The 18,855-nt window shown below is 41.8% G+C and overlaps 1 protein-coding gene across 1 annotated transcript in view; it reads right to left on the reverse strand.

Annotated features, from left to right (window-relative positions):
- Positions 1-18,855, reverse strand: part of RRAS2 (RAS related 2) — a 42,431-nt gene that overhangs the window by 3,103 nt on the left and 20,473 nt on the right. Inside the window, exons 2-4 of the mRNA XM_005529011.3 lie at positions 8,328-8,415; positions 7,752-7,854; positions 6,239-6,347 (exon numbers count right to left, since the gene is read on the reverse strand). Of these exons, the coding sequence (XP_005529068.1) occupies positions 6,239-6,347; positions 7,752-7,854; positions 8,328-8,415 (300 nt within the window). The remainder of the gene's footprint in view (positions 1-6,238; positions 6,348-7,751; positions 7,855-8,327; positions 8,416-18,855) is intronic.

Below are 18,855 nucleotides of genomic sequence, written 5' to 3' on the forward strand. Positions count from 1 at the left end.
ACTCAGAATATTCATTAGATTAAGAAGCTACACAGAAATGGAAATAGATGGGAATAGAAAAGAAGTGGCAGCATTCACCACAGTACTTTTCAGCTTGCAAAATAGTTTCTTAACAGCTACACAGTGGTTTAAGAGCCTTCATGCATGGCATTTCCATATGTTTGATTCCTCTGTCCTTAGCATCCCACTGGTACTATATCCATGCACTTCCTGCTGAAATCAGGGCTGCTCCCACTAAACCCTCATGAAGCTCTACAAAATGCTCCCAGCACTCTGTGCCATTAGCTGGAGTAATTCAGGAAGCATCTGCTGATCTCAAACACTCACAGCAAGTCTGTGTTCATTTCAGTGCTATCAACACCAGCTGAAGCCAAAAAAGAAACCCTCAGAACCAACTCAATCCCAGGATCAACTACTGGAGCTGCCTTTTTAACTGCAGGGCACATAAGGGGAACTGGAAACCTTCACTCCTCTACTGCTGTCTGAAAACTGAATAACAACAACAACAACAACAACAACAATAATAATGATTCCTGCTCCCCTAGCTAGAACAATTCCACTTCAACCCACCACTCTGACCCCAGATGTTGAAATATTCCAATTGCAAAGCTTATGAAGGCTGCACTTGGACAAATATTTGTAGCTGTTTTCTGGCACATCAATGACTGTAGAATCTCCTAAAGTTAGCAGTAGACCTTCCAGAACCTTCTGTGTCTACCTCAGACTAATAAATTATATCTATAACAGTACTAACAAAACGAACCCCTTTACTTTTCTTCATCCCTGCATAGTTTATTCCAGCCCCAGAAAGTGAGAAGCTGAAAAATAAACAACAAAAATAAATAATTGGCAAGGAATGTATAATTCTGAGGAGAAACTGAGCCCAATCTTTAAACACAAGTTTAAAGAATTTCTCTGCTATTGTACCTAAAGAACATTGCAGGTACAAGTCAAACTAACATTGTAATAAAGTTACACTTCCACAATATCCTGCATCTAGAACATTATAAATAAAGTTCTTGTTGTATTTACTAGAATACCTGTAACTTAAATCCCAAAATAATCTTTGTTGTCAGTCTTATGAGTACATTGTTACATTGTACATTATGAGTACAAGTTACTTGTGGCCAATTTTAGTGACCTCAAAGTCAGTTTTAAAAAATATTTGGTTTGAAAACACTATGGAAACATGTACAGTGCCCAAGATGTAAATTAGAGGCCAGAACATACCAGTTCCATCTTCAAAGCTGAGGGAAATGCAAGTACAAACATAGAAATACTTGTAAATAAAAACATGAATTTTCATCGTTTTGTTGTCCCTTCTTGAATGCGACAACCCTGTGACATGACAGGTTTTCCAGGAAGTGTGATGGGACACTTATTTAACATCCAAATAAAAACTAGATCCTTTTTCTTCAAAGAAGACTGGATGTTATTTTGACAGAACTGAAGAGAACCACAGATTTGATGGTAGTGACTGTGTGTACATCTGTGTGTGTTGGTTCTGCATTTTTAGCAAGCTTAAGGCTGAATAAAAATGAGAACCACTCATAATGCTCATCCTATTTGTTATAGGATATTTTACTGTTTGTTTCTGGGTATCACTCATTCAAGCTGTTCAGACAGTCAGTAAAAGTTTCTCAAATGAGAACTCATTACAGAAGATGTGAGCCAGTCAAACATGGGAAATCTTATTCCCCACCTCCCTAAGGTAACGTTCTTCTTCTCAGTTTCCATTTGAGTATCTGCACAATAATCCCATGAACATGTGTCCTTCTCTCTTCACTATTCTGTCTGATATCTGTCAGAAATACATTCAGTTCTGAAGTTTCCAGGCTTTCCTCCATCTAAAGCAACTCTACAAGGCTGCCTAACCTAACACTCCACCTGTATTTTGCCTGGACACTTACACAAGGGTCACATCATAGAGGCAACAATTAAATGTTTCCTCAAATTTGAGAGTACCAGTCTGTGGTCACCCTGCAGTGCTCCCAGCACAAAAAGCATTGCCCATTTCCACCCAGAGTTCCATCACTCCTGGATGCATCTGTCATCCCAATTTTCCTGCAGGGGTAGTTCACTATCCCTAAATCCAGTTTGTCCACACTCTCCTATCAAAGGTTGCTTTGGCACATGCAAACTGTGGTTGTAATCACTGACACATTCAGGCTGGCTCACTGTATTCAGACACTGCATCAGATGCCCAGCTGCTCATTCTCTAGAAAGCCCAAAATCACACAAGCCACGGGAGGACCAGGAGGTAGAATCTGTCTGTGGGCACAGGGGTGTTCCTGGACATAGTCCCAACATCTGCCACTGCAAGAAGTTATTGTCACACTTTCACACAGGAAAATATGTCAGTTAAGAGTTAATTCACATGGAATTATCTTTAAAACCTTGCTTTAAAGGTAACTGGCAGCAGAGATGATCTCAGCACTAGGTCTTTGTGTTAGTTCAGTCATGATGCAAAAGCAAGAACTAGCATTTAATGAAACCCAAGCACCTTCCTGTTGCAACTTGGATTTTCCTTGAAACCTTTCCATCTGGGGAATGATCAGACTTGACCCAGTTTAAGTTAGCAGTTATCTACAGAAAGTCATACATATCCTGCACTGACAAGTCTACTCCTCTGTCACTAATGGTTATTATTAAAACATCTGGTGCTCTACTGAATTATCTTACAGTAGAAACATCCAGTGTTGAGTTCTAAGGAATTAACCCATTTAACAGGGAGACTGCTACACAGTATTTACTTTAGGAAAGAGCAGTGAGAGATGGTGCTTCAATTCTGGTTTCAGAGTCAGCAATTTGTGACAGGTGAATTTGGAAACACTGGCAGCTTCATTTCTTATCATATGTTCTAAAGATTAATGCTTGCTTGTCCTCTAAGGACTCATTTTTCTTTGTCAATGTAACTGATGGATATTGAGAGACAAATATCACCAGAAAGCTGCTTAACTCTATTTATCTATACAGTTATTACCATGACAAATTGCTATTTCAAACTTGCCCTTTCACATCCCTCCCAAAACCACTTGTGAGCTGGTCTCTGGTGTCAAAAAGCCCCACTAATTTACACCACGCCTTTGGTGAGCCCCAACTATTTATCAAGATCATTCCATTGTTTGTGCACTCCTGCTGTACAACCCAGTTCATGTATTTCCTGAGAAACAGTTGCCACCACACGAGGAGGATTAGTTATGCATCAACAGCCTCGAGATTTATGGTGTCACAAAGACAGTACTCTGTACTCTGTTCAACCTCAACACACATTTACTTGGATAAAGGTGTGGCCAGACCCTTGAGACACCCAGAACTCTTCCACATGTTTAACTCTTTTGGGTTCTGGGAAGATTTGTTGAGTATCATTTGCTGATCCAAACACACACACTAAATTACTTTCTTTAACTTAGTTTAATTCTTTCAGAGATTGCATGTGTTCCACTGGTCTGCCTCCTGCCTTTTGGAAAAAGCAGGCAGATGCCCAGTACAAGCAGCTTTGCTCTAAGAACTGGTACCCAACTCCCTGACTTTCTAAAAATGTTACATTAATTCTGAAGCTGAGAAATGGACAGCTAGGATTAAACGAGTCAAGAGCCAAAGAACCAGATAAGCAGAAGATATGTAAGACTCTAGCAGCTTTTTGGTGGTGCCCAATGAGGCCTGACACATCAGCAGGCAAAGTGTAAAAACGCAGAGGACTTGCCCTTATCAAGCTTCTGCCCACAAGTTGCAGCCTGGGGATACCCCACACTTCCCACCCACCCAGCACTCCCAGCCAAGGTGAGGGAGCAGCCTCTCTTCTGACCCCACACCTGCCTGCACAAGAAACCCGCAGCCAGAGCAGGGCGAACTCGTCAGGCTGGAGTTTTCCCCTCACTTTTGGACTAGCTGGTTTAGCTGGTGGCAGGACCAGCTGACAAGTGTTCAGCCAGATGAACAGGCTGGTCCCCCTCAGTGACTGGATGGCTGAGAGAGCCCACGAGGTGGAGCAGAAACAACCCCCTGTGTAACACACAGCCGATAACATCTCACTGCTCGCTGCTGCCAAAAGGCGAGGTCTCACTTGCCTCCCCCCACCCCAACTGCTCCCTGCTCTGCTCCAAACCACAGTCCCACCCCTTCCCATGCTTCCAACGCTGGCACTCAAATCTTTCTGCAAGCTGATTTAGCTCACACAGGTCCCAGGAAGCCTCCCCATCCAGAGATGATTCAATTCCAAAAGTGCTTCAAGTGAGGTCTGGGAAAGAGTGGGAATGTGAAGTCAAGAGGGAGGGGAGCCTCTCCCTTGTGGGGACCAATTATGTCAGCTCAGCATCCCTAAATCATTCCTTCACACTGACTGAAGGCCAAGTGAAATGTGCCATGTGATGGGGAAGGGTCAGGGAAGAGTTAAGAACATGTAGTAGCTATTTAAGCAAACCCAGAAGAATTTTCTCAGCTACATCTGCCTAAGTCTCAGCTTATGATGGGAATGACAAGTCCACCAATTGGTATATAAATGGTGAGTGAGAGCACCAAAAAGTTATGCCCATCAGCATCTAATCAATTAAGGCAATTAATACAGCCATAAAAAGCAAAAGGAAATTTTGGAGACATATATCAGTGGCAAAATTGCAAAGTTAGGCAATTTAGAAAAAACTGCTTTGAGCTTGAATGTGTTCCAGCCCATGTCCGCCTGAAAAAGCAGCTTGGAACAGGACAGAGGGACCAGCAGAACAGGTGACAGGCACCTCTCTGCCTTTAAGGGAGAAACAGAAGCAGTGGAATGACATTAGGAGGGTGAAGGAGAGAGAACAAAGTTCACAGCTGTTTCTAGAAGTGGATGTAGAGGATTACCAACTACAGCTTCAGGTATCCTGAGAGCTGAGGCTGACAGCAATTATCTTATTTCCCTCACAAAGCACCTGGGTGTTTGTCCTTCAGCAATTACAATTAGCAGAATAATTCAGTTTCAGCTTCATAATTTCCATGCCAATATTTGTGCAGGAGATGAAGTACACATGTTCCAGGACCTGCAAGGTTAAATCTAGGAATTCTGATGGGGGCATGATGGTAACTGAAGAATAAATGAGTTTTGCTTCTGTCTCAGGGCCAGGCTGTTCTGTGAATGTGTGAGCACTCAAAGTTGCTTCAGAGGAATTTGTGAGCTACTTCTGTGAAAACTTCTTTGAAAACTGACAGCATCTTTCAGCATGATTTTTAATTTTGTCATGATCTTTCTACACAGCTTCTGGGATGAAGAGGCTGTGACAGTCAAGGGACTACATTCGACAGGAACTTTTTTTGTACTGCAACTGTAATTCAACATTGCACAAACTAACTCACTGAGCCCTTTAAGCTATGCATTTTCTTGTGAAACTCATAAAACCATTACAGCAATTTTAGTAATATTTATTTTATTAGCCTAAAATCATGTGTTTGCCATCAAGCTTTAGATGTCATCTTACTGTCTCAAGAGAAAATATTAAGCTTCTCAAATTAGTTGCTGAAGAAATTACAAATTTGACATCTGCTCCTTTCCTGCTGCTATAGTAAGATTATTTTCATTTCAGCTCAAATTAGTTTGATTCATTAAAAATCAAGAGCAACTAAGGAAAACACATTTGAAAGTCCTTTAAATCATTCTAAATGAAATATTTTAAGTTGCCTTGTGAGTAGAAATGAAGTGGAAAACTATTGGTTTCAAAACTTTAAGGTACATAAATATAACAGAAATTGTGTTGCTGTACTTCCAGCTTTTAAAGCTTTACATCAGTTATGCAGAAGATGAGTGGCCAGAGAGAAAGCAGTGAAAAACTACTAATTTATACATGACAGCAGTGAAAGGTAAAAGTAAGAGCACTGAAGACTTGCTTGGATTGTTGGAGTTAGTGTTGGAATGCACTCTGCTGGCACAGTGCAGTGGTGAGTAACAGAACTGAGGAATTAGACACGTTCATGCCTGAGTAATCAAGTCATGACAGAAAGTTCACAGCTCTGTGAATAGACTTGGTCTCAACATAACCCCACTGAGTCAGACAGAAGATGTGCTGTGTATGGAATGCCATCATGCTCTTAAGGTTCTTCAAGTACAAAAACTGAGTGGAGTTTTGTGCATTGAAATTACTTTGTATGATACGACTTTTTAAATTTGTTTGTTCCCATTCTGGGAGGAAGTTCAGTTCTGGGGGGAAAACTGAATTTTCTTCCAGAAAATTTCCAGTTTCTTAGCAGTAGCTAGCAGCAAATGAATTACCTGTCTTTGGTGGTCCAGATCTGCTTTATTACCGACGAGAATCATTGGAAACTCATCGCGATCTTTCACTCTAAGAATCTGTCGCTGAAACTTATAGATTTCTTCAAAGCTGTGAAAGATAACAGATAACAAATAGAGCATCAGTGCACTAATTCACAGATTCTCAGGTTCTGAAAAATTTCAGAAATGATGAGTCATCTATTGGGACTTGCCCTGCCATGACACACAAGCACACAGACAGCTGCAGGCACTCCAGAGTCACAGCATGACCTGTTAGAGAACCATCCAACACTCAAACTAAAAAAATCCCCAAGTGAGCAGTGTCCTCTGCACTGGGCTGAGGTGGGGCTGCAGGGTGAGAAAAACACTGACTATGTCTCAAAATCCATAGGGATCCAGGGCCAATGTGTTGCAGAGAATCAAGCAACCACAGTCCATTCTACAAATACTGACTCTGGGGTTCCATTCCATCTAGAATATCCAAACTACAGCACAGAGACCCAGGTGATTGATAGTTCAGCTGGCAACCTCCAGAGCTACTTCTAAGAATTTTGGGGGAATCTATCAAAGCTAGAAAGTTTTGTTTTGTCAAGGACAGAAAAACAGCAGAGCTAAATGATCAGAAAGCTTTCCAGTTACCAAATAAGTTGTATCAGGCACTGATGCTGTTCAAGCATAAGGAATATTCCAGCAGTGTTTAAGGAAAGGTGAGCAGAGCCAAAAACTCCTTCCAGGATAGTATACTAAACAAGCTAATTCTGGCCTAAGCAAGGGTTTTTGGAGAATGAATAAATAAATCACTGCTTTCAAGTAAACACTGTTAAAGCTACATCACTACATAAGGACCTTTTCACCACAGGCACCTACAGACAATCACTTACCCTTTGTAGCCTTCCAGAAATATAGTTTGAAGGCATCTACACCTAATTTGCCAGTTAAAATTTAAAAGCAAGATGATCATCAGGAAAAAAGTCACATTAAAAAGAATTAGGTAGCCAGAAACTTCGTGCACAGGTGAACTAGACGGGATGTATGTCACTGAGCACAGCTCTCCATGAGCTTCTAAGAAGATGTTTCATCTCCACTCTGCAGCCATTCTGTCAATGCACAGGGGGAAGCAGAGGGACCTCTTCCTGCAAAAGAGTGCAGGCACATACCCTAAACCCACTCAGAAACCCAGAGCCAGCTACTTGATGCTGGACATGGCAAAGGGATATTCCTAAGAACTGACTGAGTACCAGTCACTCTCAGGAAAATGGTGTTCTGGACTGTAACAAAGCTCTTGGATGCAGTTGTCATTTTTTTGTGTATGTTTTCAAGTCCTCTACTGAAACAGACACTTTCACAAAGTGATTGGTTCAAAACTGGTCTTCTTCAATGCTGGAAGAGCATCACACCTTCAACCTAAGAGTGAGCACATACTTAATGCTTTGTTTGAGATTATTTCAGTTAATGATAAGGTGCAATTTAAGAATAATTAAAACTTGTTTTAATAACTTGACCCCAGGCTTACCTTCCTCTATCTGTGACTGAGAAAACAAGCAGAAAACCCTCCCCTGTCCTCATGTACTGTTCACGCATGGCTCCAAATTCTTCTTGTCCTGCTGTATCCAGAACTGAACATAAACAAAAATATGGATTACTACATTTCATGTTCTGATAGACTGAAAAAAAAGAAGATTCCTGATAAGATATTGTGAGAGTCTCTCCTGTGCATCATAGCCAAGCAGAAACCACTTTTCACAGACAGTACTGGATATTTTTCTAATATTCTAATATTCCCAACACTGACTAAACAATTCAAGACCTACAAAACAAACTGAACAACAAAACACTTGAGGACTTCTGCTAATTCCTGACCATCTGAAACAGACAGAAAATGCTCAGAGATAGGTAGGGATGAAGGCTGTTGTTTTTACTCTTAAAAGAAATCACCAACATGCAAGAGCTGAAATTTTTAAAGCAAAGCATTGATATTGCACTTGGGGGAGGCAGCACAGAGGTGTGTTTTCCATGCCACCATGTCACTCCTGGGAATAATACAAGTTCCTAATCCTAGCTTTGTGGGCACTGTGGGTGGGCCACTTACTGTCCAAGCGCGCGGCTCTGTCGTCTATCACACATTGCTTGGTGTAGGAGTCCTCAATGGTTGGGTCATAATCCGTAACGAAGTAGGACTGCAGAGAAGAAAACAAGTTTGTGTCTTAGACAAGCACACACACAGGACACTCCCTGAGAGGGATCCTACAGCTGGACACTTGACAGCATAAGGAAGGGGAGTGTTTATCCACGTACAACCATTTGACACTGCATCCAAAGATAACCAGTAATGGTTTTCCTATTCCTAGTAAATGCCCATAAATTGTAGAGACTACTAGTAGAGTCACTGAGTTAACTGGATTCCCATAGCCTTTCTAACATTTTCTGGACATTTACTGGAAACTCCTAGGATTTCTCAGAAATCCCTAGAATCTTTCAATTTCTAGGGGTTTCTAAGGTCTCTCTGAACTTCTGGTAGGGTTTAAAAGTTCTTTGGAATTCTCAAGTTTACAGAACTTCCTCTCCCATTCCCAGAGCCAGCAATTTCTGGGAAGTACCAGGACTTTATCAGCTGTTTCTAGAATTCTCTAGCACTTTTAGGACAATTACTAGCAAAAGCTCCACTCAGCACAAGTGGCACTTAGCTTGTTAGCTGAATGAAGCTTGTTAGAGCATCCTTGTTCCCAGGATTTCTCTCCTGGTTTTAACGACTTTAAGCACTCTCATCCTCCAGAAAGACAACCCCTGAAAGCAGAATAAGCCATGAAATGCCTGTGCCACCCATGGCCTAAGCCCAAGGCTCCACCAGACACTGCCAGGCTGTTGCATATCACCCACACTGAGGAGCAAAGCATGTTCTGGCGCATTTCTCTAGAGACTGTGTGATCTAGTATTGAATACTGGCTTAGCAACAGCCTCAGAGGACAAGTTTAGAATTCAGAGGATGAAGTTGTAGCTTGCATGCAGTCATAGTAAAGTTCACTCCATCTAAAACTAAAGCAATCACACTGGCATAACAAATCTGAACCCTGATTAAATTCCTTCCCACCTATGCCCCCAGCAGGCACCCAGTGCACAATTTGTGCAGAACTCCAGGAGTACCACCTGTGTACATTATTCAGTTCTGTAAACCAGTAAGGAATTAGGAATGTTTTGAATCCAGATATTGGCTCCTAGGAAGAAAAAAAAAACGAAGGGGGCTTTGCTGAAGCACTTTTCCCATCACACAAACTTAAAGATACCAACAAGACAACACTCTACTCGCCTAAACTTACTGGAATCAAGTTAACAGATGTCATGGTTGGGAAAACAAAACAAAAAAAAAAGGGGGGTGGGGGGGGGAAGGAAGAACTGAAATCACAGCACTTGCCTACTAACCTTCTCCAGACACACCACTGTCAGTGCAGAACAGAGTTAACTGTATTTGGAGACAATTTATGTGGCTGTATTTGCACTTGTCCAGTTCCAGTTAGGAGCTGCTCCTGAGGACAGCCTGCAGGATGCTGTCCTGACCCAGCACCCAGCTGACCCCACCACTTGCACATGTCCACACCAGGCTCCTGGTTTAGCAGCAGGGACAGGGGTTCCCCAGCAGAGCTCATGGACTGAGCTTCAGCTGCCTTCTTGGGAGAAACACATCACCAGCTGTAGCACACTCAGCCAGCTGTGGCTGCTGTATATAACCTGTGCTCACACACACACAACCATCATGCAGTTGGAGTCTGTACAGGTTGCTGTTGATGTGTTTATTTAGATCTGGCACCACACTAAAAACCTGCTGCCCCCCAGACCACAGACCCTGAGCAGCTCCTTTGCATTTCAAGTAGACATCAATGTCCTCATTGGCACCCAGGCCAAACCCTGCTACAACCCCACCCACACCAATCAAAACAAACAAAAAACCCCAAACAAACCCTCTTCCACTAAAAATAATCCCACTAAACCAACAGGCATGGGATCCTAAATGCAACACACAGCCCAAGTGCCTATCTATAGGCAGCAGAACCCTCACCTCAGAACAAGAAGCTCTTTCAACTACAAGTCATCCCTTTACCTTGCTTCCCTTTATGATTTAAAGAGGAAAAAATTCAGCCTTCAAAACTGTTCTCATCTTTTCTCTTGCCTCTATCCACGACTCGAAACATACCATCCAGGAGCTTAAGAAGAGACTTTGAGGAATGAATCTACATGAAGTGTAAATAAGGTCTCAACTCTTCTATGGCTTCTAACAAACACTGAAAGATGGATGAAAAACTTATGTGAACATACAGATATGAAATAATTTACAGAATCTGGATTTAAAAGGATGATCACAAGGAAAGGAATTAAAGTCCAATGTTTCATTAAAGAAAGTGATATTTATTAAAAAGCATTCAGTGACTAAACCATGGAAGATAAAGCCCGCACTCTAAAATTACTCCCTATCCCTCTCCAGCTTTCATTCCTCCATTCTGCCGAATTCAAAGTTACTGTCTGAACCTTTACATCTATAAAATGGTAAAGGATAGCAGCTTTTAAATAAAAAGGAGAATTTGGAATAGATTTATTTTAGTCTCATGAATCAGTGTTAGTAGAACACCTAAAGCAGCAAGTTTATATCCAGCAAGGGCAATATTTTTCACTAAGAGTTCAGAAAAAGAAATCCATAATGATCTCAGTCATATTCTTCTTATTTTCCTCATTATTTGTCCAAGGGCCAACAACTACAGCATGTTCTGTAATCTGCAGGGCATTTCTGTGAGTCCCTCCACCCTTTTTAGCTTGTTTCTTTTTAATTAAAAAAAAAACCCAACTATGCACAAAGCAAGAGTGCAAGATTAGGTACAGAGACAGGGAACGTGGTTCCTCCCTCAAAAAGGGAAATAAGATCAAGCTGTCCTGATCCAGCATCAGCCACATGTCAAATTCAGAATGAGCAGATGCCACAGCTCCCCCATGTAACAATTGCTCTTACAAGTATTTTCTTCCCTCCCATGGAGCTGCACTGCCAAATCTGCTGTCACAGAGAGGACTACAGGAGAGGTTTGTAAGGCAATTAGTGCTGTGGTTTACCTCCAGGCACTGGACAAGGCTTATGTGCCTGAAACAGCTGCTGGTTTTGAAGGAGTCTTCCCAAATTGCATTGGGACTATGTGCTGCAGGAAACACAACCACCACAGCTCGCAGGCCTTACTCAGCCTGGGCTGATTCCCAAAACTTAGATGTAGCAGACACAGTATTTATCAATTTGAGCAGAAACCGACCTTCCTGCTGCTGTTTAGGCAGTGTTTAAAGAATTAAGGCGTGGCAGAGCATATCCTGAAGCATTCCATGAGGCCATCCCTTCGCTCCCGAATGCCGTCCGGGCAAGGTGCCTGCACACCCAGCAAGCCCAGGACCCCACACCGGCAAAAGTTATATAAAAATAACTCTGTCAAGGTCAAGGAGTTTGTGGCAGAACTGCTTAAAAGCCTCACAGGAGCGCAATTCCAGCTCCTACTGACAACCTACTGGTTCCACACTGATGCCAAATCCAGACAAATTAGAGGAGCAAGCACATCCCACAGTGTTGGAACACCCAGGCCTGCCTACTGCTGTTTTATGAAAGCTGTCAGTGCAAGCCCCAACACCTCAGAGCAGCCACCCTGCCAAGCTACAGCAGTCCCAGGAAGCTACAGCAGGAGGCTGGGATGAGAGCTGGCACCACGGAACACGCGGCACAGCTCGCCAGGGTGGCCTGATCCAGCCCAGGTGTCGGGGAAATATCAGAGAAACTCCATTTCTTGTAGGAGCAGTTGAGTTTCTCTGACAAATCCAAAGAGCCACGACTCATTCAGCTGGCTCCACTGCAGTTGGCCACTGCCTGCAGGAAATAATTAGAAGCAGTTAAATTTCTTCTAAGGAGATAGTAACTTGAACAAGCTCTCCTGTTACACCACTCCCTTAATCACCAGCAAAATCAAAGCTCTTTCCACCCGTCTCCTAGAAGGGAAATGAGAAGTTGAGCCCAGCAGTCTCATCAGCCATTCAATTTATCCAGAATATTATGCAACAGGTTTTCTAGGTTTTCTCTTTCTAAGACTGCTGAGGCAATCAAGTCCAGAGACGGGAAAGCCCGCTGCCAAGGATGTTTGCAAAGGGGAAAAAAACCAAAAGAACATAAAAATCCCCATCCCCACGCTACCTACATCACTTATAGCTGGGCATCCCACCACTAAAATCCCTCCTTATCTACACACTCCTCATCTTAAAATGCATTTCAAAAGATCTCCTGACCTTCACAGGAGTTTCTGCTTGCAGTGCATGGAAACAATGACACTACACAGAACACTGCTCTAGCAGTCTTTGTTTTAGGCAACAGCAGTCCCTAAATCATTGTTTCAATCACTCAAGTCATTTGATAAGGAGAAGATATGAATACCTGCTCTTAAGTTTATCATCTTCCTCCATTTATATGTTGCCTTTAATATACATAGAGAAATTCCTCCATTAGCTTACAAGCTTGAGTCCCACTCCATAAATAAATAAAAATGACTAAGTAAAGACCCCTTTGATGGAAAACCCCAGTGCCAATTCACGGCTCTTCTGCATCTCTTCACATTTACCCTTCATAAAGTAATCAACAGTCCACAAACTGAAAAGCCAAGAGATAACTTTCTTTTGCACTTTCATGTTTTAGGGTGGGAGAGAAGTAGGATGTTGTTGACAGGAAGCTGCTCTAAGCTGCAGTCCAGAGGCTGGCTGCATAACATTCTTCCCTTTCTCTTTACACCAAGCTCGAAGGCCATGCAAGGAAAGGCAGCCCAGCACAGTGAGAGCACACCACTACAAGTTAAAGGAGAGGTACATGCCAAAATATATATTCATCCTTGCTGTCTCTATAATCTTCATCTGTATTTACTAAACATACACACAATGTTTCAAAGAGCCACTGGTTGCTTATTTAAATTTTTTCCACATGTTTTAAGTTTTTGGTTCAAACCCAGTAAAGGCAAGGAAATAGAAGGGTTTCCACCCTCCAGCTACAGTTAGAGACCAGCTCTGGATTTAAATAAGCATCTGCAATTGAAGCACTGCAAACAGCCCAAAAATCCTCCCTAGATATATTTTTTATGCTAGAACTTAAAACAAACATGTGTAGCATCCACCAACGCTTCAACTTTAGACTTGAACATACTCCCAAATGCCTGAAATATATGATCCCAAGCCATTCCTGTGCTGTGCTCCTTGACAGAGTATTTCTTCTGGCAATCTCTCATTTGCCTGTCTTTTACACTCATCTCTTCCCTAGGTTTTACCTCATTTCCCCTGCACTTGACCCACTCAGCCAATGTGAAGCCAAATTCATCCCCTGCACTGTCCAGGTCTCCACCATGGGCATACAACAAACAGCAGTATCAGCTGCAGCCCTATCACACACCACACTGATCACATCAGAAATATTTAACCCAGAAAAAGACAGAAACCTAAGTTCTTTTCATTTAAACGAGTATTTCTAGCATTTGTTCCAAGCCAAAGACAAAGTCAGTGCCATAGGTGAAGGCCAGAGCTCCAGTGCCACAGCCAGTTTGTAGGGCCACAAGTGGACAGCTTTCTGTTTGAGGTACTTGGCTACACCATAAAAGCCTTCTCAGACCATGAATTAAGATCTAAATGACTGACTGCACAGCTCAGTTTGGAACTTCCATTGTTTTCCCACACATGAAATCTTACAGCCTCTGCCTTCAACTCTTGTACCTAAGAGTGGAGAGCACTCAAGTGACCCCAGTGACACATTGTGCCCTCCTCCAGGTTGCAAAGGAGGTGAGAGACCATTTCTAAGAGTTCTAATCTATGCTCCTGTGTCTGGAGGAGCAAGCAGACGGGTTCTGTGTCACCACAGGCAAGTTCCTAGAGGATGGGTGACACTGACCTGTCACTTTGCCCACTATGCTGCCCTGGTCCAGAGCTAACCTGCCCAGCAGAAGGGGACATCAGGCAAAGCAGCAGCTCAGGGCCTCAGCACCTCAAGGGACTAAAAGAACCTCTTTTCACAGCACATGAGCTCCTTTAGAGCACACAAGTTGGCTGGCTAGAAAACAAGGAAAACATGAAGTAAAAAAACCTTAACTGATTTATAGAAGCAAACATAAACCCAGACTGCATTCCAGAATAAAGGAACAGACCGAGCAGAATACACAAATTTAGCATTTTGCAGAGCCCCAAGCATTTAGGTCACAGAGAAACCCAAACACACTAAAAGCACAACACTAATCAGAGAGTCTCTGATGAGCTTGTTCCAATAGCAAACATTCACCTCCCCAGGAGCAGGTGGCTCCCCAGGACCCAGTATTTCCAGACAGGTTTAATTGGTTTGGGCTGGAAAAGCAAAAGGTGGATGCTGTTGGGGCTGATGACACAAAGTGCCACCTCTGCAAAGGTTTTGTGCCAGAAAAGGGCTGCAGGAGGTACCCACAGCAACCCAGCAGCATTTCAAACACAAATGTTCATTTCAAACACAAATGTTCAGGCATAAACAGTCACACTTTACAGAATGAGGGCAAATATTTTGGTGTTGAATGTTGAGAGAATAGGAGACCAATGGTCTAGAATTATCCTGATAAAGACCAGAGTAACAAAATAATGATTAGAACACTGCCTCATGCTACAAAAGGCTAAGTGTGTCATCATCCAATCATCCCATATTCCTACAAATCTTTAAGATGTTCTTTCTTTTAATTATACAAACAGTAAGAGCACCCATTCCTTTCCTCCAAGAAATATAAATTAAAAGATAGTCAGTGCTTGCAAGTAATCAATGATGCTTCCCTCAATTTGCACTACTTCCCAGTGCTCTAATGTGTACTGTCAGCGTTGTTATGGCTATCCAGGGAAACAGATGTCATTTGTAACTTCAATTACTGCCATTTCCCAGTGATGTGAAACACTTAATTTCATGAAGAGAGAAAACTGAGGCACAAAGAGAGAAGAGGATTAAGCTGAAGGAAGCTCCAGTGAAAGAAAGATGACATGAGACATGTACAAACTAAGCCCTGTCACAGTACTGTCACAGCACAGCTGGCCTGGACAAAGTGAATCTGACCATAACACAAATCCAATTCAGACAGCCTAGTTCATGCCTGAATGTGTCCCCAGGTAAGCTGAAGGGATCCTCAGCCATCCCCATCCAAGCTGAGCAGCAAGCACACCCCTGGCCAGGAAGCTGGGCAGGGAGAGAGATCTCAGTCAATAGATATGAAGCCCAGGAGCTTTTGAATTGGGTCTTTAAGTGAGCTCTGAATAATAAATGAGGCTGTGGTCTCATGAGCACCTGGAACACAACTTGTGTCCCCACCCACCACTGGCATGTTACAAAGCCCTTTGTAAATTCATACACAAGTTGAAAATTTTAATTTGCTCCTGAAAAAATAGCAACACATACATAAAATACCAAACTTTATGATTAACTACATGCTTAATCAAACATTAATGGCTCTACTAAAGAAGAAAATCATAATGGAAAATGCAAAGTTGTGTATAAGCCACGGCAGCCTTAGAGTACATCCATTAGATTGCTCCCCTGCCAACATACAGGTCAAAGACAGTAGGATACAGAAAAAAACACCTGACTTGGTTAAGTAGAGGTAAGTCTCCTTAATTTTTTTTATGCAACACAAGGATTGTCAAAAGCTGTGCTTAGCCTGGAAACACTAAAAGTGTGAGTCCTGCTACACAGCCACACACTCTTCTGCCCCTCTCCCTCCATGGACACTGATAACTGTGGGAGCACATCAGGAAAAGAAAACTCCCAAGAAAACTGTGTTCAGTGCACAGGCATATTTAAATGCACATAGCTAAATATACCATGGCTCTCTTCTACATGGGCTTTGTTCTGCTCACTACCCAGAACACCTAATAACAAAACTAGTTTTGCATCCCTCACAGGTGTGGGGAAAGATGAGATAGGATGGGGAGGTGGGGGGCAAGGGGGAAAGTGTATGGAGGGTAAAGTTTCCTCAATTTGAATGTTAAAACATAAATCTGTCTATGTACCTTTAATTTTTGCATTTCCTAAATGAACACTTGGATTTTGTATCCATAAACACACTCATATCCAGTGGTATTTCTCCAGATGGCTGTATGCTAGGAAATTTCAGATTTCATCCCCAGTTAAGCAGGAGTGACTCGTGTGACAGATTCAAGAGCCAGGTTGGTTCTGGAGCATCAACTGATTCTGCAGTCACGTAGTACACCAAGACTCAGGAATACGAAAGACTGAAATCAAACTGACTTTTGTGCACTGACAGGGAACATCCATCAGCTCTTACACATCTCAACACGCCTAAAAAACTGTCTGCTATTCTTTTCCCTTCCCCTAACTGCTATTTAAATAAAGCAGCTTTGCCTTCTCCAGCCCCACCTTTTTTTTCTCCCTCAAACCTGGCACCTAAGGCATGGCTGGCAAAATAACTTGGGTTTACAGGTAGAAATATGGAGAGTGTAACTGCTAAACAGATAATTACAAGATCCAGTAAGAAAAAAAAATAAACCCAGATACAGTAGATCTGCTTGGGGAAAAGAAAGTGTCTTTGCCACTTGGACTAAGACAGCCTTTCAGGGCATATTCAAATTATAGAGGTTTCAAGAATATTCATTAAAACTATTTTTCTGAAAAGTCATGTGCCCTTTTGCTAACACACTGCCAAGCTTAAACACACCATCAGATACCAGTACAGCCTCAATTTGATGACCTTAAATGCCTTCACCAGTCTAAAGGATTCTATGGTTCAAATTATGTATGTGGGCTACATGAACATAATGTAAAGTACATCATACTGATGAGACTGGTTTTTCTTTTCATATATATTTTTCAATGCATGTGAACATCTTTTAAAATACTAACTTCCTTAAAAAACAGCAGACGGATACTTTTTTAAGACAGCTTTCACCTTTTAAACTCAAACTGAATCTGCACTGTGCTTAGGGGTCCCCTTTCAGTTTCCAGCTTACAGCTCTCCCCACAAGACAGCACCTTGGTATTAACAGCCTGTGAACATTTCCCTCCAGTTTATAATCCTCAAATATCTCAAAATCAAATCACACCAAACACCAAGCACACTCACTCAGAGACCTGCTTTAGGCAATATGTGCACTAAACTTTAGAGTACTTCCTAGTGGTGCAGTTTTCATTGCTCAAGATCAGAGAGGGTGCACTTTCACTGTCTGGGAAGACTTTGTAAAGCCTTCAGTGACTGCCCTGTAATGCCAGTAAGCACCTACAGAATTCTTTGAAGGCAGCCCTGCAATTTCTCAAGCTGAAACATGTCTGACTGTAAAGCACATTCTATACTGCAAGCATAGTTGGGTCTTGATTTAATTTCATTTCATTTTTGCTTCACAGTAAGTATGTGCAGGAACAATGAACACACCAGGTATTTCATCTTCCTCATCTTAACCACTCATAATTCAAGGAAGAAAAAGACACTGTCTTTTCATCTATAAAGTTTTATCATGTTCAGATAGTTTGAAAACTAACAGCTCACACAAGCTCTTCATGATGAACTCAAGTTTTTTCTCAAGAAAGCAGTAATATTTTTTCAAAAGTACATATCTGATTTTAGGACTGTGTAAAACCAGATAATGGGGACTACAGCTGTAAGAGAAAAAGTAAGGTTGCTTCAAAAATCCCCTGGTGAGGCAAAAGTCATAGAATACTTTTTCTCATGCACATTAAATCATTAGAACACCACAAGATATACAGTGAAATTAAGAGATTTTGGTTTATAAGCTAAGTACAGTAAGTGGAGAAGACTTAAGAGTCAATTAAAACCTCTCTTCACTTCTGTAACTTGGAAGTAATCACAGTCAGTGACAGACTTCAGCTTAGTTTAGGGCATTTCCAGTCTATTAACAAAGAAGAACTTGGACTTTTCAGATCGTCTAGCTTAGGTTACAGACCTTTGGAGCCAAACAATTACATTAATTAAATTAATTAAAGTAAGAAGTTTTTCTAGGCCAACGAGTCAGTAACACAAAGCTGCACTCCAGCAATTCTAACCCCTATTTCACATTTTAAGTACTTGAAAATGTCTGATCCCTGGGACTCCACAGCGAGCTAAGATCAAAACTCTTTGAAGTTAACACCTTTCTTATTCTGGTGGGTTCACCAGAAAGAGTCAGGAAGAAAGCCTGAGGAAGGTAAATTCTCCATGTTCTTCCTCCTGAAACATTTGTTTAACATGGAGATAGAATCAGGTTGACTAGCCCACTAAACCCAGAGCCTACAGCTTTCTAGAATGAGTCAAGCTGCGATTAAATATTTCTAGGCTAGAATTTCATTCTACAATTAAGCTACAGCAACTTCCTAGTGAAAGAGGAAGGTTTTACCATCCCCAGTTCTGACATTCCACTGTAATTGCCTGCTGCCTTCAGGATGATTGAGTCCTGATTGCCACAAAGTCCAAATTGCCACATAAAAATTATAAAAATCCCTCACCCAAATAAATACTAGCCATGCAAACCACATTTAAATGTCCAGACACCTTAACAAAGTTCACATAATATCACCAAGAGACACCTTTTGATCCAACTTTAATATATACAACTACTTTATTGATACA

Source organism: Pseudopodoces humilis, chromosome 7 (assembly GCF_049639895.1).
Source record: "Pseudopodoces humilis isolate 2021_Gansu_Grassland_sample_001 chromosome 7, ASM4963989v1, whole genome shotgun sequence".
NCBI lineage: Eukaryota > Metazoa > Chordata > Aves > Passeriformes > Paridae > Pseudopodoces > Pseudopodoces humilis.